The sequence below is a fragment of the Monodon monoceros genome, unplaced genomic scaffold (genome assembly GCF_005190385.1).
Source record: "Monodon monoceros isolate NGI ecotype Baffin Bay Population unplaced genomic scaffold, NGI_Narwhal_1 Super_Scaffold_3, whole genome shotgun sequence".
Classification (NCBI taxonomy): domain Eukaryota; kingdom Metazoa; phylum Chordata; class Mammalia; order Artiodactyla; family Monodontidae; genus Monodon; species Monodon monoceros.
Genome location: NW_021703780.1, coordinates 3,063,178 through 3,084,009, shown reverse-complemented (window position 1 = coordinate 3,084,009; position 20,832 = coordinate 3,063,178). Strand labels below are relative to the sequence as shown.

The 20,832-nt window shown below is 50.7% G+C and overlaps 1 protein-coding gene across 1 annotated transcript; it reads left to right on the top strand.

The window, feature by feature from the left end:
- The first annotated feature begins 3,144 nt into the window (after positions 1-3,144).
- On the top strand, positions 3,145-7,075 carry TUBB2B (tubulin beta 2B class IIb). Its single transcript, XM_029242435.1, has 4 exons — positions 3,145-3,380; positions 4,125-4,233; positions 4,488-4,598; positions 4,939-7,075. Exons 1-4 carry the CDS (start codon positions 3,324-3,326, stop codon positions 5,997-5,999), a joined length of 1,338 nt encoding a protein of 445 aa, XP_029098268.1. The 5' UTR covers positions 3,145-3,323; the 3' UTR covers positions 6,000-7,075.
- Positions 7,076-20,832: the final 13,757 nt, after the last annotated feature.

Genomic DNA, 20,832 nt, shown 5'->3' with positions numbered 1-20,832 from the left:
GCAATCTCAGTGTGTGTAAAAACATATACCTTGCTTTAAGAAAACGACGCTTTAAAAATTTACTACCAAATCAGCTATGTAATGTCCCCTTTCTATCAGACTTCAATTAATTAACACAACTCTGTGGCCACGTAAGAGATAAATGCAAAATCACTTGAGAATGTGCCCCTGAAAATACTCTGAAAAGTGTGAGAGCAAATAGGATTTTAATAGCTTAGCGGGTATCTTACTCACCTCAGCCACACAATGCTATTCATAAAATAAAGGTTGAATTTTATTTTACATGTGTAATTTCTACAATGGTCTCAGGAAGCGAAAATTTAGAAATGTTAGTGCATCATTAAAGTTAATAGCATGTAAGTGATGATGAAATATACTGTTCTGACGCCTTCATGTCTGATGTACAACGACCGAGATGGAGAGGAATTGTGTGTAATACACAGACAAAAAGAAACGCTTGGATGCTGGAGGACCCGAGAGCGATTTGTCTTTCTCTTTGAAAGCCCTTCACCAGCCTCTTCTCTGAGAGCTAAGCAGAATAAGGGTGATAAGGGTTGGCAGATAAACTGAAAACTTCAGGGAAAGACTTGGCTGTCATCAACACATCCTTCCGACACAAAACCAGCTCCTTGTGAAAATTAAAATGCGCAGTATCATACTTCCAAGTTGGGGAGGGGCCGTGGAACAGTTAACGAGAATGCCCGCTCGGTAGAGGCGGGGATGTGGGACAGTACCGGCAAATGGTATGAAATGAAGGCAGGCCTTGAGCCCAAAGTGCTGAGTCCTCAAGGGCATCCAGGCTTTCGGAAGGATGAGTTCCACCCTCGCCTTATCCTAAGCCCCTTCCCAAAAAAGAAACCCTGGAGGAAAGGGTCCTTTTATCCACGTAATCTTGAACACGCGTTTCCACGCCGGGCCCTCCGCGGAAATTTGGCGGTGAAACGGGAGCTGAGAAATAAACCGTTAGGTGCGGGAGCTGGTGGGGCCCAAGGTGTCGGGCGAGGAGCTCATCCCCGGGAGCGCTGCGCTCGGCGCCCGGGCGGGGCTCTAGCCGCTCGGCGCGCGGCCACACCAGCAGCGTGTGTGCGGCCGTCGCTTGGGTCCTTCCCGCGCGGCTCGGTCCCACCCAAGCCGCCACCCCCAGGTCCGGGTGCTGACACTAGGCACAGCCCTTTCTGCCTGGACGCGGGCCCCTTGCCCAGGGCTGGGAGCCGGAAGCGGGATTCCGGCCTGAGTCTTGTCTTTAACTTGCTGTGTGACCCCGGGCATCACTCGCCCTGGACGCTTCTGCATCTGTGGGAGCTGGGTTAGTAACTCGGGGTCAGGCGCTGGAGCCCCGCAAGCGGGCATGTGGGCCGACCTTCCGCCCCTCTGCCCCCTGTCCGACCCCTCCCAACCCTGGCTCCGGCCGCCGCGTCTGGGGACCTCTGCCTAGAGCTGCAGTCGGGCACAAGGGGTGTTTGGGGGCGGCTGGGCTTTTGTTCTCTCTGTCTCTCTTTGTGCGCAGGAATTGGGCTGAAAGCCCCCCTTCCACCCCCAGCGGGAAGGGAGGCGATGACAGCTTGCTGACACTTCTGGGAGGGTCTCACTCAACAGCTGTGGGCTGCGCTCCGCCGCGGGAACCCGGCTCATTCGGGCCCTCTCGCCTGAGGATGAAAAGGGGTCACGTCACCTCGCAGAAGACCCGTCAAGGGTCAGGGTGGAGGAGAGGAAGCTTCACCCACAGAATTGCGGGAGCCAGGTTCCAGCGCGCGCTCTCCTCTCTCTCTCTCTCTCTCTCTCTCTCTCTCTCTCTCTCTCTCACACACACACACACACACACACGAAAACTAACAAAGAGATCAGCTCCTTCTTGGACTCTGTAGAAATTGTGGGTTTGAAGGAGTGTCTGGGCTGAGCCTCTGCGCACGCGCGCGGGAAGCGCCTCGGGGTCTCGGGTGACCTCTACCTCGCGGTGCTGCAGTTTTCAGGCGTGTCCCTCACCCGCAGCAGCAGCAAGAAGGTTGGGGACCACGGGGCCGCCTCGAGGTCCGGCGCCTGATGGATGACGAGAATGTTGGCGGTGGGGCGGGCGATGACCTCCCTTGGAACCCAACCCCTTTCTGGACAATAGATGGACTGAACCCAGTGCTTTTTAAATGCTCAGCTCTGGGAGGGTAGCCCACGCATTTTCCAGCTCTTTGTTCTGCCGCAGCCCCGCCCCCGAACCCCACCCTCTTCCGACCGCTGGACAGTCCACCCCGCGCGGCCGGCCACACCCACCCCATCCACTCCCAAGGAACAAAAGCCGACCCGCGGGGTGGAGGGGGCCTGGGTACCAGCCGGGGAGCTGTGGACTCTTGGAGAGGGTCACGCAGGGCGGAGGAGGCGCGGAGGTTGCCCCAGCCATGGATGCTGCCGCCACAGAGAAGGGGCCCTTGGCAGGAGACAAAAGAGAGGACGCGCGGATGTGGGGGGGGGGCGGGGCGGAGGGCACCCTGGGGCTCTTGGGCCTTAGGTGTCCAAGGTCACCGCCTTCAGACCCCAACAAACTGATCACACAGGACTTTCTCCTGGGGCAGCCTGTCCTCTCCCAAGACTCTGTGCGACCGAGGTTCGGCCGCAGGACAGCCGTTGGCCTCTAAGCGCTGGGGAAAGGGGCAGTGGTCTCACCAGGGAGGGTGGCTTAGGGGTCTCCGGCCCTGGGCGGAGGAGGGCCGCAATCCTCGCTGGTAGCGAAACCTGCGCCACCCCGCCACCCCTGACACCTGCCAGCACCCGGAGCACAGCGCTCTGCTTTCCGGCGCACCTGACACCCTCTCCACGGGCTCCAGTCCCCTGGCTCCCACCCGTTCAGTGCCAGCTCTCCCCCCAGACACCCGGCCTGCCACCCTGGTCGCCCTCGCGTCGCCGCCCTCCGCCCTCGGTTCCGCCACCCACCCCGCAGTCGCAGGGCCCAGCTTTTCCACATCCTCCCCCCCATCCTAGACAATGCGCACGCCCCCATCCTACCCCCCGCAGCCCCCATGCCTCGCCCGTTCCGCAAGCCTGTGCTGATTGGCCGCGGGCCCGTGGTCCAGCCCCTTGGACGGTCCCTGGGGCCCGGAGCATTACGTCAGCGGGGCCTGGAGAGCGCTAGCCCGAAGGGGACTGGGGAGCTCGGGCTGGGGGCGCGGCCTGCGCGGGCGGCCCCACCCTCCTCGCATAAAAGGCCGAGCCCGCTGGGCGGACGCTCTCAGCCGGCTGGTTCCCGAGCGCGTTCCCAGTGACCCTGCAGTGGGTGTGTAGGCGGACGGACAGACTGACCAGACGCCGACCGGGGCCAGAAGAAGCGAGCCGGCACCATGCGTGAGATCGTGCACATCCAGGCGGGCCAGTGCGGCAACCAGATCGGCGCCAAGGTGGGCGCGGCGCCCGGGAGGGGCCGGGGTGGGGCCGGGGTCGCCGGCCTAGCGCCCTTCGGGGTTGCGGGCGCTAGCGTGGTCCTGAGCAGGCCCGCGGCTCGCCAAGCGCAGACCTTCCCGGCTGCTTTGGGCCGCAGAGCGGGACGTGGGCCCGAGGCGACTTTCGCGGGCCATGGGGAGGAACCTCTCAACTTTATGCTGTAACTCGTTTGGAATCCCGGTCCCACAGCCTCCCTTTCCTCCCGGCTCTTCTCCTAGCCTGGCACGCGGGCCCGAAGAGCGCAGGCGTGTGTCCGCCGGGCTGTGTGCGCGGCTTTGCGGGCGGGGCCCCGACGCCAGGAGAATCGATTTGACGCGCTCGAACCCGAGTCGAGCTGCGGGGGGAGGGGCGGAGAGCGATCTTCCTGAGGTCTCTGGATGTGCTTTGAACCTAAAACCCCCCTCCTTCAGCCTCCTCCGGTCTCTGTTCCCCTGCCCGCCCCCTAGGCGCCGCTGGGGTCCCTGCGCGTCCGCCCCTCCCCGCCATACCCCCGCCTCCTGCCGCGAGCAGCTGCTCGCCCGGGAAACGCCCAGTTTCACTTCCGTGGCCTTGCAAAATGCAAGCCGTGCGGCTGTGCAGGTCCCGCTGCCTTAAAGCTCCTAGAGGTTGGGTTATCGGAACTGAGATCGGGGATTTTCACTGTGAGTCGCAGCCTCTCTGAGGGGTGGGGCGTGGCTAAATGCAAGCTTTTTGTGTCTCAGTTTTGGGAGGTCATCAGCGATGAGCATGGGATCGACCCCACCGGCAGTTACCATGGAGACAGTGACCTGCAGCTGGAGAGAATCAACGTGTACTACAATGAAGCCACTGGTGATTGCCTTTATCCCTTCCCCTCTCCCCCGGGGACTGACCCCAGGAGTGTGGTCCCAGGGGAGGGTGGACGGGCGGATTTAGGATTCCCATCTTTCCCTGAGGTTTTCCAGCGGGCGCCCCTTTGAGAATCCTGTCATCCTATGTCCTTTGTTTGGGGGAAACAAGCAGCGCCTGCAAAAAGGAAGCTGGTACCAGGCCCTCCTCTCCCGAGCTCTCTGCCTGCAGGTCTGAGTCCTGCTCTGTCCCCGCAGGTAACAAATACGTGCCTCGGGCCATCCTGGTGGATCTGGAGCCGGGCACCATGGACTCGGTCAGGTCTGGACCCTTCGGCCAGATCTTCCGGCCCGACAACTTCGTGTTTGGTGAGTGACTGCCATGGCTGATGGCCTGGGAGGCACATTTTACGCTGGACAGCTCGGGGTGGAGCGGTGTGACCGCCTTAGAGAACGTATAGAGTTGTGTGTTGATTTTGTCTCAGTATACCCTAAAACAAAATGCCGTTCAACCTCTAATAGCCAGGTCCCTAACCCTCCTTATTTATAATCACGTCCACGACCAAATATTTTAATGTCTGGCCATTTTAACGACAACCTGAAATAATCTGCTCGGAGCGCTGACTCCCTGAGCTCTATTAAAGGGTTTAGGGAAAAAGGAATCGAAGGCAGTCCTCAGGGACTTATGAAGACTCTTTCCCTCCGGCAGGCCAGAGCGGTGCCGGCAACAACTGGGCCAAGGGCCACTACACGGAGGGCGCGGAGCTGGTGGACTCGGTCCTGGACGTGGTCCGGAAGGAGTCAGAAAGCTGTGACTGTCTGCAGGGCTTCCAGCTGACCCACTCGCTGGGGGGCGGCACCGGGTCCGGGATGGGCACCCTGCTTATCAGCAAGATCCGCGAGGAGTACCCCGACCGCATCATGAACACCTTCAGCGTGATGCCCTCGCCCAAGGTGTCGGACACCGTGGTGGAGCCCTACAACGCCACGCTGTCCGTGCACCAGCTGGTGGAGAACACGGACGAGACCTACTGCATCGACAACGAGGCGCTGTACGACATCTGCTTCCGCACCCTGAAGCTGACCACGCCCACCTACGGGGACCTCAACCACCTGGTGTCGGCCACCATGAGCGGGGTCACCACGTGCCTGCGCTTCCCGGGCCAGCTCAACGCCGACCTGCGCAAGCTGGCCGTGAACATGGTGCCCTTCCCGCGCCTGCACTTCTTCATGCCCGGCTTCGCGCCGCTGACCAGCCGGGGCAGCCAGCAGTACCGCGCGCTGACGGTGCCCGAGCTCACGCAGCAGATGTTCGACTCCAAGAACATGATGGCCGCCTGCGACCCGCGCCACGGCCGCTACCTGACCGTGGCCGCCATCTTCCGGGGCCGCATGTCCATGAAGGAGGTGGACGAGCAGATGCTCAACGTGCAGAACAAGAACAGCAGCTACTTCGTCGAGTGGATCCCCAACAACGTGAAGACGGCCGTGTGCGACATCCCGCCCCGCGGGCTCAAGATGTCGGCCACCTTCATTGGCAACAGCACGGCCATCCAGGAGCTGTTCAAGCGCATCTCGGAGCAGTTCACGGCCATGTTCCGCCGCAAGGCCTTCCTGCACTGGTACACGGGCGAGGGCATGGACGAGATGGAGTTCACCGAGGCCGAGAGCAACATGAACGACCTGGTGTCCGAGTACCAGCAGTACCAGGACGCCACGGCCGACGAGCAGGGGGAGTTTGAGGAGGAGGAGGGCGAGGACGAGGCCTGAGCCCCGCGTGCGGCTGGACGTGGCCGGAGGCCCTGTGGCTGGAGGCCGGGAGGAGAGCGAGGGGTAGGGGGTCCGCGGAAGGAGAGAAGCATGGGCTGGGGTCACCGCGGCCGGGCGCTGGTTCACAGGTGCTCTTCACTGTTGCCCGTCCCTTTTTTTTTTTCCTCTTTGTAATATTGATGACATCCATGTAACATCTGAGATCTTTCTGAACTACTGTTGTAATGGCTAAAATCACATAAACGTTTGTGTCCTAATGGTGTCCTCTTTTCTGTCTCTTTAGTATCAATTTAAATGTCACTTTCAGAACACATTATATTGAATCCTTCTTTCAGAAAAGCGAAGGGATGGGTAAAATCTCACATGAATTTACTGTTCAATGTGGTAAAACTGAACCAACCACAATCATACCCAATTTAAGAGGGGAGAGCAATCCGGATTTTAAGATGCCTTCAAGTAAATATGTTAGAGTTGAGAGATGCCTGCTTGAGAGCACACTGACTATTCTCATGGAGAAACCCTACTATACCTTTATTTCCTCTACAAATAGTTACTACATGCGCACAGCACAGAATTCTAAAGCACAGAGAGTGGAAAGAAAGCCTCTCTTCCTCCTGTGTCTCTTGACGCATTTTCTTTCCCGGAGGGCAAGCATTCTCATATTGTTATCTTTCTTGCGTCCTTGCAGAAATTTTCCATGAGTCTTGAAACCTACTGAGATCATTCCCTTTTTCTTTCTTCACAGGTTATGATACCAATACTGTTCTGCTGCCTCTTTTCACTAAACAGTGTATCTTTAAAATACAGAGCCTCCTTTAAATGGATACATAGTATCCATTATGTAGCTGTGCCACATTTTATTTAACCAGTTCCCTACCAATGGACATGTAGGTGGCTTATGCTTTTATCTTATAGTGCCACAGTGAATAAGTTTGTGCACATATCATTGTGTGAAGTTCTCTAGGTGGAATATTCTGTCAAAGGGTATATGATACGGTGACATTTTAAGTTAATGAAATCCCCTGTACTTAGAAATCCCAACAGATTTATAAATTGTTAATAGACTAAAATTCTCAGGCAACCTTTCTCCCAGCAATTATGTTTATACTACGTTACAAACTGTTTGCACATCAACTACCTTTGGATTTACATGAAATTATAAATTCTGGATTATTGGAGAGTTCTACTTTTAATAGGTAAGCCACTATAATTTTCAGTTTGTTGTGTTCCTACCATGCAGCTTTGAAATTTGGGATTTGAACCCAAGCCTGCCTCTAGACTTGAACTCAATCACCAAAGAAGCTGTGGGATTTTAACAAGTGACTTTTAGTAAAGATTATATGCTTCTGTGGGATCAGTTATACTTTGTCAAAATGTGCCAATGTTCTGCCTTAATCCGGGCCAGTCAGCTTCTCATTTTGGGAAGAGAAGTGTAAGTAATAAGCAGATGTGCAAAACATATTTACGTACCCCTCTAGGAAGAAAAAACACCAAGGAAACTAGGTTTATGATTTTTCTCTAATTTTTAGACAAATTCAAAATTAGAGAAAATATTACTTTAAATCTGACCCTGTGTTCATTTCATTCTACTTGGTTCTATTCCTACTTAAGTGTGTTTTTTTTTTAAAGAAGAAAAACAAGGAGGAAGAGGAGGGGTGAAGAGGCTGAAGTATGAAAACAGTTTCAAAGAAGAAGTGTGAGCAGTGTCATTCTAAATAGTGTGAAAATAAGCTCATTCTACCAAATGCCCCCCAAGTGGGAATGAGGAGCAATTCGCCTTCTGAATATTATACATCATAAAACTAGAGCCAGTGATGCAGAGGGTCAAACGGGTCAGGAACAGGGGATTCTGCTTTAATTTTCTACATTTAACAATGAACAGGCAGGTGCATTTCCTGCTGAGCTAGTGTAAAGCTTCCAACAACCTCGCTGAAGCGGAACATTGGTTTGAAGAGCTCTGATCACTTGGGGCAGCTGCCAGGGCCCCCTGGATCCGCCCTTGGCCATGCCTTCCCACAACCTGTCAGACACATGATGGGTAACTTTGGAGACGAGAGGGAATCCTGCCAGGTGCCTCTTGGCATCCTGTAAGTGTCCTGCTTCTCTTTCCACCTGTGAGAAAAGAGCTGACAGGAGGCACCCAGCAGGCCAGCCTGCCAGCCCGTCGGCACACCCACACACGCACACTGCCAGGGCTCGCTTCTGCATGAGTGGAACAGGGGTGCCAGACCGACCATCAAGCAGACGCTACAGGGCGAAGCTTTAGAAGCCCATTTGTATAAAGTGACTTGAAATGCACACATAGGAAAACACTGCAAAAGTAGGAAAATGCACAGAATAACAGCTGAATTACGAGATACTTTTTGAAACTGTTACTTTCGTTTGTCACGTTAGCATTGTGTGCTGGGATTTAGTAGTGGGGGTGACGGTGACGGTGTGTGTTTTCGACACCATTTCTACAAAGTAATTCTTCCAGCCCTCCCTGAGGTGCCACCAGGAGGACATTCACTTTCTGGTCAGGCATGGTACCCGAATTACAAGACCCACTGGGATGTGATGCAGGATTCTGAGGCTGGGGTTAGGGAGGGTGAGCTGGAGTCACCCCAAGCGTCTGAGAAGGAACGGGAACCCCAACGTGCTCCAGATTTGCCTGCACCTCTGCCTCAGCCCTAAGCTGATGACTTAAGCTGAGCTCCCATTTCATCACTAACAGTGTTAGATTAATAGAAATTTGAGCTAAAAGTAACCTGAAGAGGTCATCTAGTTGGACTTCCTTATTTTGTAAGTAAGGAGACGGAGGCTCAGAGAATTTTGTCTCATTTCACAGAACTTTCTGTACAAATCAGATTTTGGACTCTGTTCTTTTCTCTATAGCCGCACCTCCCAGGTCCTGTTGTTTACAAGGCCACACGAGGATCATGAAGGAGGGAAAGAGAAGTGTCCTGGCTTTAAGGAAAAACCCAAAGGTGTCCCTGGGTCCACACTCAACCTTCCCACATGGGCTGGGCACAGGGTCGAGTGTTTTGTCTCTGACGGGGTCAGTGTCAGGCAACGCTGAATCTCCTGATTCTAAAACACCACACATATGTCCTACTGCAATTATGGTTGCAAGAATACTCCATCGGGGGGTACTTATTGTGAAAATGAGTGGGAAGTTCATGAATATTCCTTGGAGTACCGCCTTTTACACCATTTTCACCATTTACACCGCCTTTTACCCCATTTTAGTTGTAACTTGCGTACTACACAACACTACTTGACAACTATAATAATGCTGATTTATTTCCAGTGTGTAAGAGAAATTCTCTTGCAAGGTCATGCTTTTCTAAATGGCTCAAAGTTGAGCCATTTACTTGAAAACAGACTCATTCATACCTGTGCTTCTTAGAGGCGTTTCCCCCTACCTCCCTGACCCTTCGTGCTTTTCTTAAGGCGTGCGTGCCGACACGTATGCAGAGAAGCTTAGCTTGGTGCAGTCTATTTCACTCGAAATGCTGCATAGTCATTTTTAATTTTTCTATTAACTGAGATATGATTCACATGACACAAAATTCACCATTTAAAAGAGTACAAGTCAGTGGGTTTTAGTATATTCACAGAGCTGTGCAAGTATCACCACTGTGTGATTCCAGAACATTTTCATCACCCACACCCACGTGCCGCCCCTCCCTGTTCCCCTCTCCCTCCAACCCCTGGCAGCCACAAATCTGTCTCTACAAACTTGTCTTTTCTGGACATTTCATATACACGGAATCACACAACACGTGGTCTTTTGTGTCTGGCTTTTTAAATTTAGCATGTTTTCAAGGGTCATCCCTGTTGTAGCAGGTGTCAGTACTTCATGACATTTTACGGATGAATAATATTCCACTGTGTGCATATGCCACCTTCTGTTTATCCATCCGTCAACTGATGGACATTTAGGTTGCTTCCACTTTTTAGCTAGTAAGAATAATACTGCTATGAGCATTCATGCACTTTTTTTGTGTATGTGTGTTTTCATTTCTCCTGGGTATATACCCAGGAGTGGAACTGCTGGGTCACGTGGTATAAATTTATAGTCCTCGTGACTCCACCTAGGGATGTAGATGCCTTCAAGTTTGCCCAGGAGGCCAAGGTGGAATAGAGATCCGGTGAGCCTTAGGGTTTTCGTACTTGTGCATCTGTATAGAGTCTTAGAAACAGAGGGAACTGTAGAGATGGCACATGACTCCATCAGCTCATAAATTAGGAAACTAAGGCTCCAAGTAAGCAATGTCCTCAGGTCACTCTGTCCAGTTGAGGCTGACGTTCAGCTCCTAGCAACAGTGGCTTAGAGTTATTTTTTTCCTCTAACTTAAAACAGTCTAGAGACACCCAGTCCAGGCCCTTAGCTCTACAATACCTTCTTTATGCTCTACCCGTTGCTGCCATTGGCTTTCAAACTCGAGTTCTCCTTGGGCTGCAGGATGGCTGCTGCAGCTCTGGTCATGGTGTCTGGGTTCTTGGCAAGAAGTGGGAAGGAGGGGGGTAAAGAGGCACCTTCTGGCTGAGTAAGCCACTTTAAAGACTTGTGCCAGGAGCCCCCTCCACGGCCTCTGCCTGCATTTCACTGGCCACATTTTTTTTTGCCGTGGGTGCAGAGAGAAGTAGGCTTTTAGACGCGCACACATTATCCCCCTGCCCCCGCCACCAACTCAGAGGTCCTTTTAGGAAGGAAGAAGTGGAGAATGGACACTGGATGGGTAACCAGAAGTTTCTCCCATAATCAGAGCAGGGGCTAAGGAGTGACATTAACCCCGATCTCTTAGCTCCTGCTGCAGGGCTCTCTGCAGACATGAGTTTGCAAAGTGCTTCATGCCAAGAGTTCCCATTTTCTAAAACAGGGAGCTGAAGACTGAATCGAAGAAGATTCTTGATTCACATTCCTGGATCGAAATGTTTACTCCTCTCACGTCAGGACCTTCCTAACTTTTAGTCAACTGGTGACAGCACATACCCATGGCTTCTAGGGAAATTCCTTTCAATGATCTGTAGTGCAGTGGTCATGTCAGCTTGCACCGATTGTGAACGTTTGTTTGGCCAAAGCAGTGGGATTTTTTTTCATGAATGTGTTCAGTGTGACCTGCACACCTGGTCACTGAGGAGAATGAACCAAGGCGACTTTGGTGAATTGGGTGGGAGGAGAGGGTACAGGGCATACACGGGGCGTGAGCGGCTGGGGGCCACCTGGGTCACAGGGACAGCCTGCCCAGGAGGACGCTGGTACATGCCAGGGAACAATGCAAGTCAGTGTGCTAGAGGGCCAGCCGGGGCAGGGAATCTGTGGGACAGCCACTTCCAGACGCAGCGGAGACCCCGGGGGGGCAGCTGAGAGGGACGAGCCTTCGGAGGCTAAGACGGGAAGATTCAAGCCTTGAGAAGGTCAGATCCTTCAAAGAGAATGCTCTGAAGAGCAAACTATACTGCAATGAGCCAGAATCAAGACAAGCAACCGTTCAGCTTCTACTTTCTTTTAGATCTCTGGGCGGACAGGCATGATTTAGGGTCTCGTTTACAGGAAACGGGCAGGGAATCAACATTTACCAAGTGCCGACCGCGTGCCAGGAACGTTACTGTGGAGACCACAGTGTAGAGGGGACACAGCTCTCAGTCACGTCATTTACTAACTCCGGGATCTTAATGAGTCACTTCACCTCTGTAAATTCCTTTATAAAACAGAGTCCTTACCCTACTTGTACGGAGGGTTAAAGGGCATTAGCTATGTGTAGTGATAAGAAAGTGATGACATATGCAGGATTTATTGAACATGTAGGTTACATATTTGTCTCATTTCATCCTCTCAGAGATGCTGTACAGTTTAGGTGCTTTTCATTGTGTCCAAAGTCAATTCCAAATTTACTTACAAAAGGGGTAAGGTTGGGAGATTGTTGGCTCACATAATTTAAAAGTCCAGGGGCAGGCCTTTCTGGCTGTCTCGTGGCTGCATCTGGAGCCTCTAAATAAGTTCTCAGAACGTTGTCCTTCTCTGTTGCTCTCCTGGCTCCGCAGTTTTCCGTTGGGTTTCATGCTGCGGCAGGGTCTCCCCACTTGGTGGCTACTTTAGGTTCATTCCACCCTATTCCTAGAGACTCAGAGAAAAGAAGAACCCAGACTGGCCAGACAGATGTTGTGTGCCCATCCCTGGATCGGTCATGTGGTCAGAGAAAAGCAATGCTGGTTGACTAGCCTGGACTGCCTGTCGTCCTGTGAGGTGGGCGAGTATGGGCCACATGCCTGGCAGTCTCATCCTTCCTTAGGGAACTGACCACTCCTGATAGAACTCGGGTTAAGTGACTTGCCCCCAAATCATTCAGCTCTAAGTGGAGGACCTGTGTATAAATCCCAGGGTTTTCTGACTCCAAAGTGCGTGATGTTATATATAGTTTTAAGAGATTAAAAACTAGGAAAAACAGATTTATCCACAATATTTACCAATTCAGGTCACTTCATCTTTGTGGGTGGATCACATCTCCTTCTGCCTGAAAAACTTCCTTTACGTTTCTTGTAGTGCAGCCCTGCTGGCCACGAATCTCTCGGCTTTTGTTTGGCTCAAAAAGGTATTTTGCCTCACTTTTCAAAGATATTTTCACTGGATATAGAATTCTAGGTAGACAACTTGTTTTCTGTCAGCACTTTAAAGACATAATTCTATGGTCTCCTAACTTGTGCTGTATGAGACATCACCAATAATTATCAACCTTGTTTCCCTGTATGTAATGTTTTATTTTTCTGTCTAGCTGCTTTTAAGATATCAAGATGATCACTATTTTCCAGCAGTTTTAAGGTGATGTGCCTTGGGGTGCTCTCCTCTTTTTTATTCTACTTGGGATTTCTTGAGCTTCCTGAATCTGTGAGCTTATAGTTTCATCGAATTCATAAAATTTTCTACCATAATTTCTTCAAATATTTTTCCATCCCCCTACTTTACTCTGAGATTCCAACTGCATGCATTTTAGACTTCTGTTTTAAAAAATTATTTATTTTTGGCTGTGTTGGGTCTTCATTGCTGCGCGCGGGCTCTCTCTAATTGCGGCAAGCGGGGGCTACTCTTCGTTGCATTGTGTGGGCTTCTCATTGCGGTGGCTTCTCTTGTTGTGGAGCACGGGCTCTAGGCGCGCGGGCTCCAGTAGTTGTGGTGTGTAGGCTCAGTAGTTGTGGCTCGTGGGCTCTAGAGCGCACGCTCAGTAGTTGTGGCGCACGGGCTTAGTTGCTCCGCGGCATGTGGGATCTTCCCGGACCAGGGCTCGAACCCGTGTCCCCTGCATTGGCAGGTGGATTCTTAACCACTGTGCCACCAGGGAAGCCCCATTTTAGACTTCTTGACATAGTTTCACACTTTACTGACAATCTGCTCATTTTTTGTTCAGTCTTTTCTCTGTGCTTCAAGTTTTGGCTGCTGTACCTTCGATTCACCATTCTCTGCTGTTAATCTCATACAAGTATTTTTCATCTCATGTATATTTGATTTCTAGGAGTTCTACTGGTGTCTTCTAAAAACTTTCCATTTCTCTCCTCTTCGTGTTCATGTTTTCCTCTACTTTCTTGAGCGTATGGAGCACATGATACACTAACTGCTTCATGGTCCTCGTCTGTCATTTCATCTTCTTTGTCATTTCCAGATCTATTGCTATAATTGATCCTTCTCGGGGTTACGGGCCATATCTTCCCGCTTCTTTGTATCTTTTGATTGGATGCCAGACATTGTGAGTTTCATGGTGTTGACTGCTGGATTTTGTTATAGTCCTTTAAACGTTCTGGGACTTTGTTCTGGCACACAGTTACGTTACTTGGAATCAAATGGGTCCTTTGGAAACATGCTTCTAAGCTTTACTAGGGGAAGTCCAAAGTAGTCTTTGATCCAGGGATAATTTAACCCCACTATTACAGCAATGCCCACGCATGACGAGGTGTTTCCAGTCTAGCTAATAGGAACACAAATCATTCCCAGCCCTGCATGAGCTCTAGCTGTTTTGTCTACTGCTTTCCAGCAGTTTTTCCCCCGTTCTTGAGCAGTAGTTTCCGACCTTACACGTGCACGTTTGTTCTCAGACAAAGACACGAGAGGCCCTCTCTGCAGACCCCCAGGGCTCTCTCTGTGACGCTCCTTCCTCTTCTGTTTTCTGCCTTGTGCCCCAGCCTGACTTGGGCCCTCTGAATTCTGATGTCTCGGTCCTCAACTCACTGAGACCACCGAACCCTGTTTGGATTCCACTTCCCCCTGTCCCCACTGCAGCCTGGAAGCTGCCTCCAAACTGTCAGCTGGGGCAATCACATGCTAACTTCATCTCCCTTTCCTCAGTGGCCATTGATTGCCTGGTGTCCAACATCTTGAGAACCATTGTTTCATATATTTTGCCCAGGTTTTTAGTTGTTTCAGTCAGGAGGGTAATCCAATTCCTGTTGCCCCACCTTGGCTGAAAGTAGAATTCCTCTCTTCATTTCCTTTTGATTAAAATGGAGGGGTTATTTTCCGCTTCCAACTACTAATTTTCTTACGGCAGTATCTGTCCTGTGTATTTGCTCTTGTATTCCTTTGAGTTTGGACTTCATTTATGATTTTTCTTTCTTTTTTTCTCACTTCTTTCACCTATTTAGAAATTTTTTCCCCAAGAATCTCATTTCAGAGTTTTTGTAACTTTAATGCATTTTTCTTTCATGTCTGTTATCCTTTGCTTGATTTTTTTCTTTTTTAGATAATTTGAAATTTTAGGTTACAGTTTTCATCCATTTGAATCTGTTGTGTTTTTGGCATACTTATCTGTAGAAACATTATTCTGCTTATAATTCTCCTTGCTTTTATTAATAATTTTGTATGAGATTTGAGCACGATTTTTTTCTGTTGCCCTTTTTAAAGCGAAATGGGTTTTTCTGTAGTTTTAGGCGTAAAAGAAAGGCCAGGATAGTTTTAAGAGCTGCATGGCTCTATTCCTCCCCCTTGTGTTGTTTTCAGAAAGTGATTTTTTTTTTTTTAACCAGCTTACTTTCTGAGATCTGCTCCAATCAGTCTCCCTCCCTCATTTTCACCAGGACCTTTTCTTTCCTTTGATGCTGTTAATCCCATCTTCCATATTATGAACTCTGCTTCCAGCAGCTTTTCTTACTATAAGACTAGTTCTGAAAGGGAGATTTGATTTTTTAGTTTGATTAGGGTCAGTTTCTTGGCCTGTTTTTGATGGGGGCGGTGACAGAAGATGGTTGAGGGAGACTCAAAGCTGTGACCCCGCCGCCGTCTTCCAAGGACCCTGGGATCCAGTCATTTCTGAAGCCTCGCTTTCGATCGTCATGCTTCTATTTCATCATCCATTTACTTCGACAAATAATCTTTGGGCACCTGCCCCGAGCGTGACACTGTGCTAAGGATACAGATAGGAATAAACACACTTCAGCCTTCAAGGAGTTTCCAAGCCGCTGGGGAGACAAATAGAAGCACAATTAAGTGCAACCAGGGGTAGCTGCTGTAAAGATGCCATGGAAACACGGAGAAGGCGTCAACGCACCCTCATTGATTTGAAATCAGGCCAATTTCCATAGAAAAGCAACATTTACATCCCCCCAAACTGGAAGGTCTAATGTGACTCACATATTAATGAGAATCAGGGCTCTTGTAGGAGACAACCGGCTGGTTTAAACAATAGCTCTTGAAACAGCCAAGCTGTTATTATAGAAAACATGGCTGTATAATTAGTGCCGTTTCCTTCACAGAGCTGCGTGCTTCTCACCATCACCATGAGCCTGGCCTCCCTCGGCTTTGTTTTCCTCTTCCCCCAGCAATCCTGACAGGTGTCTGGGAAGAAGCAGGGTGGCTGTGTTTGGTGTAGATGCTATCTCCTGCTCTTGGTGGCAGACACCCCAGACTGTAGCTTTCTGTCCTTCGCGGAAAGGAGTCCTGCACTGAGTCCACCTGCATTCCTGACCCGTGCCGAGCCTCCCCGGCCCAGCCCCTCCCATCACCCCCGGAGGCCCACAGGCTGGCTCCTTGGCTGGCATTTCACACAATCGTGCCCCTTTGTTTGGATATTTCTCAGAAAGCCAGCGGGTGGATGTGAGTGCTGGCACAGGATGAGGGCAGGCTGCCATGCGCCCAGCTTCCACCCACAGCAGTCTTTGTGGGCAGATCTTCATTACACGGCACCGATGTGCGCGTCTTGCTTCTATTTGTAAGAGTGAAATTTTTTGGTTGTTTTTGGGTTTTTTAGTGTTGAATCTGGTATTCAGTTGTGCAAAGGTTAAGTGAGAGATTTTAAGGAGACGTAGATGTGGTTATGCTTGGGAGCCAGCAGCATCTCCATGTGCAATGCCTTCCTAGAGGTCCAGGAGCTCAGAAGCAACCCCTGAGGCCAGGAGGCGGGAGAGGGATGGTGTAAGCAAGGCCTTCCCCGTGTCAGCCTCAGCAACAGCATCCAGGAGGGGAGCCCGCTGAGGGTAAGCACCGCCCAAAGCTCTCAACCAAAAGTGGGGGGGGGGGGAAGAGGACAAGAGTGTGGGAGAGACGGGGTCGGTGGCCCCACCCCCCCGGCCGACCCTCCACCAGCTGCCTTGGCTCACAGCCAGGCCTTGAGGAGGTCACTGCAGCGCCAGCGCTGCTCCTGGCTTCTAGGGGTTCAGCGACACCCCGACTCGTCATACAGGGGAGGAGTTCCCTTTGCCAGATAAAGTCTGTAAGATGAGGTTAGAAAGTTCCTGGAGGAAATGAGAAATTCTAGGGCTTGGAAGCAGAGGACTTCCAACCTCTGAGAGGCTCGTCCTAACTCGAGTGTCTCCCACGTAGGCTCCCTCCCACCTCCCCTTCCCGGCTTTGACGCTGCCTGAGATGGTCGCCAACCAGACACGCGCGGTCATCCGGGCCGCCGTGGACCAGGGACGGGTCTCCTCTCTCTCTCACCCCCGCCCCGGCGGTTCTGTTCTGTCCCCTCAGTTACCCCCAGACCACTGAGGTGAAGGCACCTCCCCGTGGGGGCTTCTTGGACAAAGCCTTCAGGGGCGTCTCTCCTGCAGGTCTCAGGCCCTGACCTGGCACTCCTCCCCCACCCCTGCCCACATCTCCCGTCCTGTCCAGCCGTCCTCGCTCACAGCTCATTGCCTGTGATAGCTGTGTCCTTCAGTGAGGTCTATGTGTCCCAGGGACACAGGCCAGACTTGGGCCTGATCACACCGCAGACTGTGGGACTCAGAGGGGCCCCTCGGTTCCTGGGAACATGTCTGCCCGCACTGGCATGGATGACCAGCTTCTTTTCATGTCCTCGCTTTCTTCACCCACTTTTAGACCGTTCACTGTGTCTCTGGCTCCTCTGAGCCTTTAGCGTGTATGCCCAGCAGGAAGTGACCAGAAATCTTGTGCTGTCAGAGCGCCAGGCAGCTCTGCCACCAGGGCCCGGGTGCAAGCACGTGTCATTCCACTTAGAAGCTGCGGGAACTGGGCAGGTACTTAATGCCTCCGGGCTTTCGTTTCTGCGCCTACGAAATAGGAGCGGCTGTCATGCCTGCCCCGTGGGTCACACACAGACGCGGCCCCAGAAAAGCGCCTGGCACACGGCAGCACCTGATACTGCCCCCGTGGTCATTGCTGTTGTTGGTAACATTCGAGGTGGTGGTGAGAACTGTCACCTCCCGAACATGGTGCCCTTCTGGAAGCCCTGGCCGTCTCTCAGGAGGCACGGCTGGTACCCAGGTCAGCGAGCAGGAGGTGGTGACACCGCGCACTGGGCGAGGAGGGGAGTGTGGAAACACTCTGGACGCTCCCCAGGTGTGACGCTGAACCATACGAAATCGCTGGGGCCCGAGGAGAAAACCCCAGATTTCTGTTAATGTGACCCCACGTGTGTCCTGAGCAGCGGGGTCTCCCAGGCTCTCCCGACGGCTCATCACAGGGGCAAGAGTGTCTGCGTCCCCAGGGGCTCCTCAAACTTTAACCTGCCGGCTCTTCCCTGGGGATCTCGTTAAAATGCAGATTCTGACTCAGTCTGTCTGGGGCGGGGCCCGAAATCCTACATTTCTAACCTGCACCCAGGGACGCACTGCTGCCCCACCAGCCAGGGAGGGGCAAGGCCCCTGGATGATGTCGGTGGGTGTTGAGTTCTAGCTGCAGAGATCCCAGAATAAATGTTTTCCTTGCAGCATTAGCATATTAAAACCAAGGTAAGACAAGGGGGTAGCAGAGTCTCTAGCAGCGTGTCACACTTCCACACCTCACCTGCTTGAAGGGTCACAGTCTACCCATTTTGCTGCCAGCTCACGAAGCCTATTCAAAAGGACGCTTTTCTTCCCTTTCCTCACTGACCACTCACTGCAGACATTTACTGAGTGCCTCCACGTGAGAGAGGCTGGGCTACCGAGCGTGGGAAAATGTCTCAGTCATTCGGCATCCACACCTTTTTGCTGAACTGCATTTTGGTGTAAGCGCTCTGCCACCTGGCAGGGACTCCTGCCTGTGAAGATGCCTGTGGATGTGACCTGCTTCCAGGCCCTTCGCCCTGGTTGCCCTGCCCAGGCTAGAGACTGCTGAGGACTGGAAATGCTCCAGGGGCCTATGCGTCTTCTAGGGAGGTGACCTTTCACAGCCCAGCTGTTGGGACAGCATCCATAAACCTGTCCTGACTGACACCAAGCAGGCAGAGGTGGGGACAGGACCAACAGCCCGTCACATGTACAGAAAGAGAGGTGGCCAGGGCCTTAGCTCTGCTTCCCCCTGGAAACCCCTCAGATTTGGATATAATAGATGAAAAGGGAATTCAGATGCTCCGCAGCTTCTAAAACTAGTTCTGTCTTGCTTCACCAAATGTTTGGAGCAGCTAATCTTCACTGATTTTGGCAGCTTTGTAACCATTTCACTTTTATGCCCCTGAATTGCTAAAAATCACTTCTTTCTTTTTATGAGAAAAGGGTTTTGGAAAATATTTTATTCGCTTGCTCTTCTCTTGAAACCCTCCATTCACAACTTCCACACCCATTCAAAAACCACACACATGAAAACACAAAAGACCCCAAAGAGCCAAAACAATCTTGAGAAAGAATGAAGCTGGAAGAACCATGCTCCCTGACTTCAGACTATACTACAAAGCTACAGTAATCAAAACAGTATGGCACTGGCACAAAAACAGACACACAGATCAATGGAACAGGATAGAGAGCCCAGAAGTAAACCCACACACTTATGGTCAATTAATCTACAAAAAAAGAGGCAAGCATATATAATGAAGAAAAGACAGCCTCTTCCATAAGTGGTGCTGGGAAAACTGGGCAGCTATATGTAAAAGAATGAAATTAGAACACTCTCTAACACCACAGACAAAAATAAACTCAAGATGGATCAAAGACCTAAATATAAGATCAGAAATCATAAAACTCCTAGTAGAAAACATAGGCAGAACACTCTGATATAAATAACAGCAATATTTTTTTGGATCTGTCTTCTAAAGGGAAGAAAATAAATGCAAAAATAAACAAATGGGACCTAATTAAACTTAAAAGCTTGTGCACATGAAAGGAAACCACAGACAAAATGAAAAGCCAACCTACTGAATGGGAGAAAACATTTGCAAACGATATGACTAATAAAGGGTTAATATCCAACATATATAAACAGCTCATACAACTTAACATGAAAATAAACAACTCGATTAAAAAATGGGCAGAAGACCAGAACAGACATTTTTCCAAAAAGGACATTCAGATGGCCAACAGACCATGAAAAGATGCTCAATATCATTAGTCATCAGGGAAATGCAAATCAAAACCACAATGAGATATCACCTGACACCTGTCAGAATGGCTATCATCAAAAAGAACACAAATAACAAATGTAGGCAAGGATGTGGGGAAAAGGGAACGCTTGTACATTGGTGGTGGGAATGTAAATTGGTGCAGTCACTGTGGAAACAGTATGAGGTTTCACAAAAAACTAAAAATAGAACAACCATTTGACTGAGCAATTCCACTCCTGGGTATAGATCTGAAAAACAAAAACTCTAATTTGAAAAGATATGTGCACCCCAATGTTCACAGCAGCATTATCTACAACTGCCAAGAAATGGAAGCAACCTAAGTATCCATCAATAGATGAATGGATAAGGAAGATGTGGGGTGTGCGCACACACACACACACACACACACACACACACACACACACACACGAATGGAATACTACTCAGCCATGAAAAAGAATGAAACTTTGCCATTTGCATTACCCTCTGCCTAAAGCATCAAGAAACATAAACAAGTGTGGCTGTGTGCCAATAAAACTTAACTTATAGCACCTTTTTTGTAATAAACTTTTTGTAAATGACTGCTGACTTCTGCTCTATTACATTAAAATCTATTGGTCTATCTTGTACTTGGAATGGATGATTTTGACCATGCAGATGCCCTGAAAGGGTTTTAGGGACCCCCAGGGGGTCACTAGATCACACTTTGAGAACTACTGCTCTAATATTCTTGTTACACAAGGTAGTAAGTTTCTTAAGATGAAAGCTACCTTCAGTTGGACCTTCTGTTTCTTGCAGCCAAAAGCATCTTTGCTGATAAACTCCTAGGTAGTTTCTCAAGCCAGAAATCGGAAAACCAGCTTCTATCTTGGATCCTGGGAAATGGCAAAGCCCACCACATTTCCTCCCACCAGTTTGCTGTGCCGGCAGGAGAGGAGACATTGCAGATGCATGTCCAGACTTGGGAGGTCCCAAGAGCCCCCAGGAGCCTTGCTGGGCCCCAGAACATTGCAAGAGAGCTTCAGAAAGCTTCCATGTTTTCACTGGGAGAAGCATATGTAGCTGGGAGAGAGCCAGGAGAACCAAAGAGACATTGTTTAGACAACAGGTGT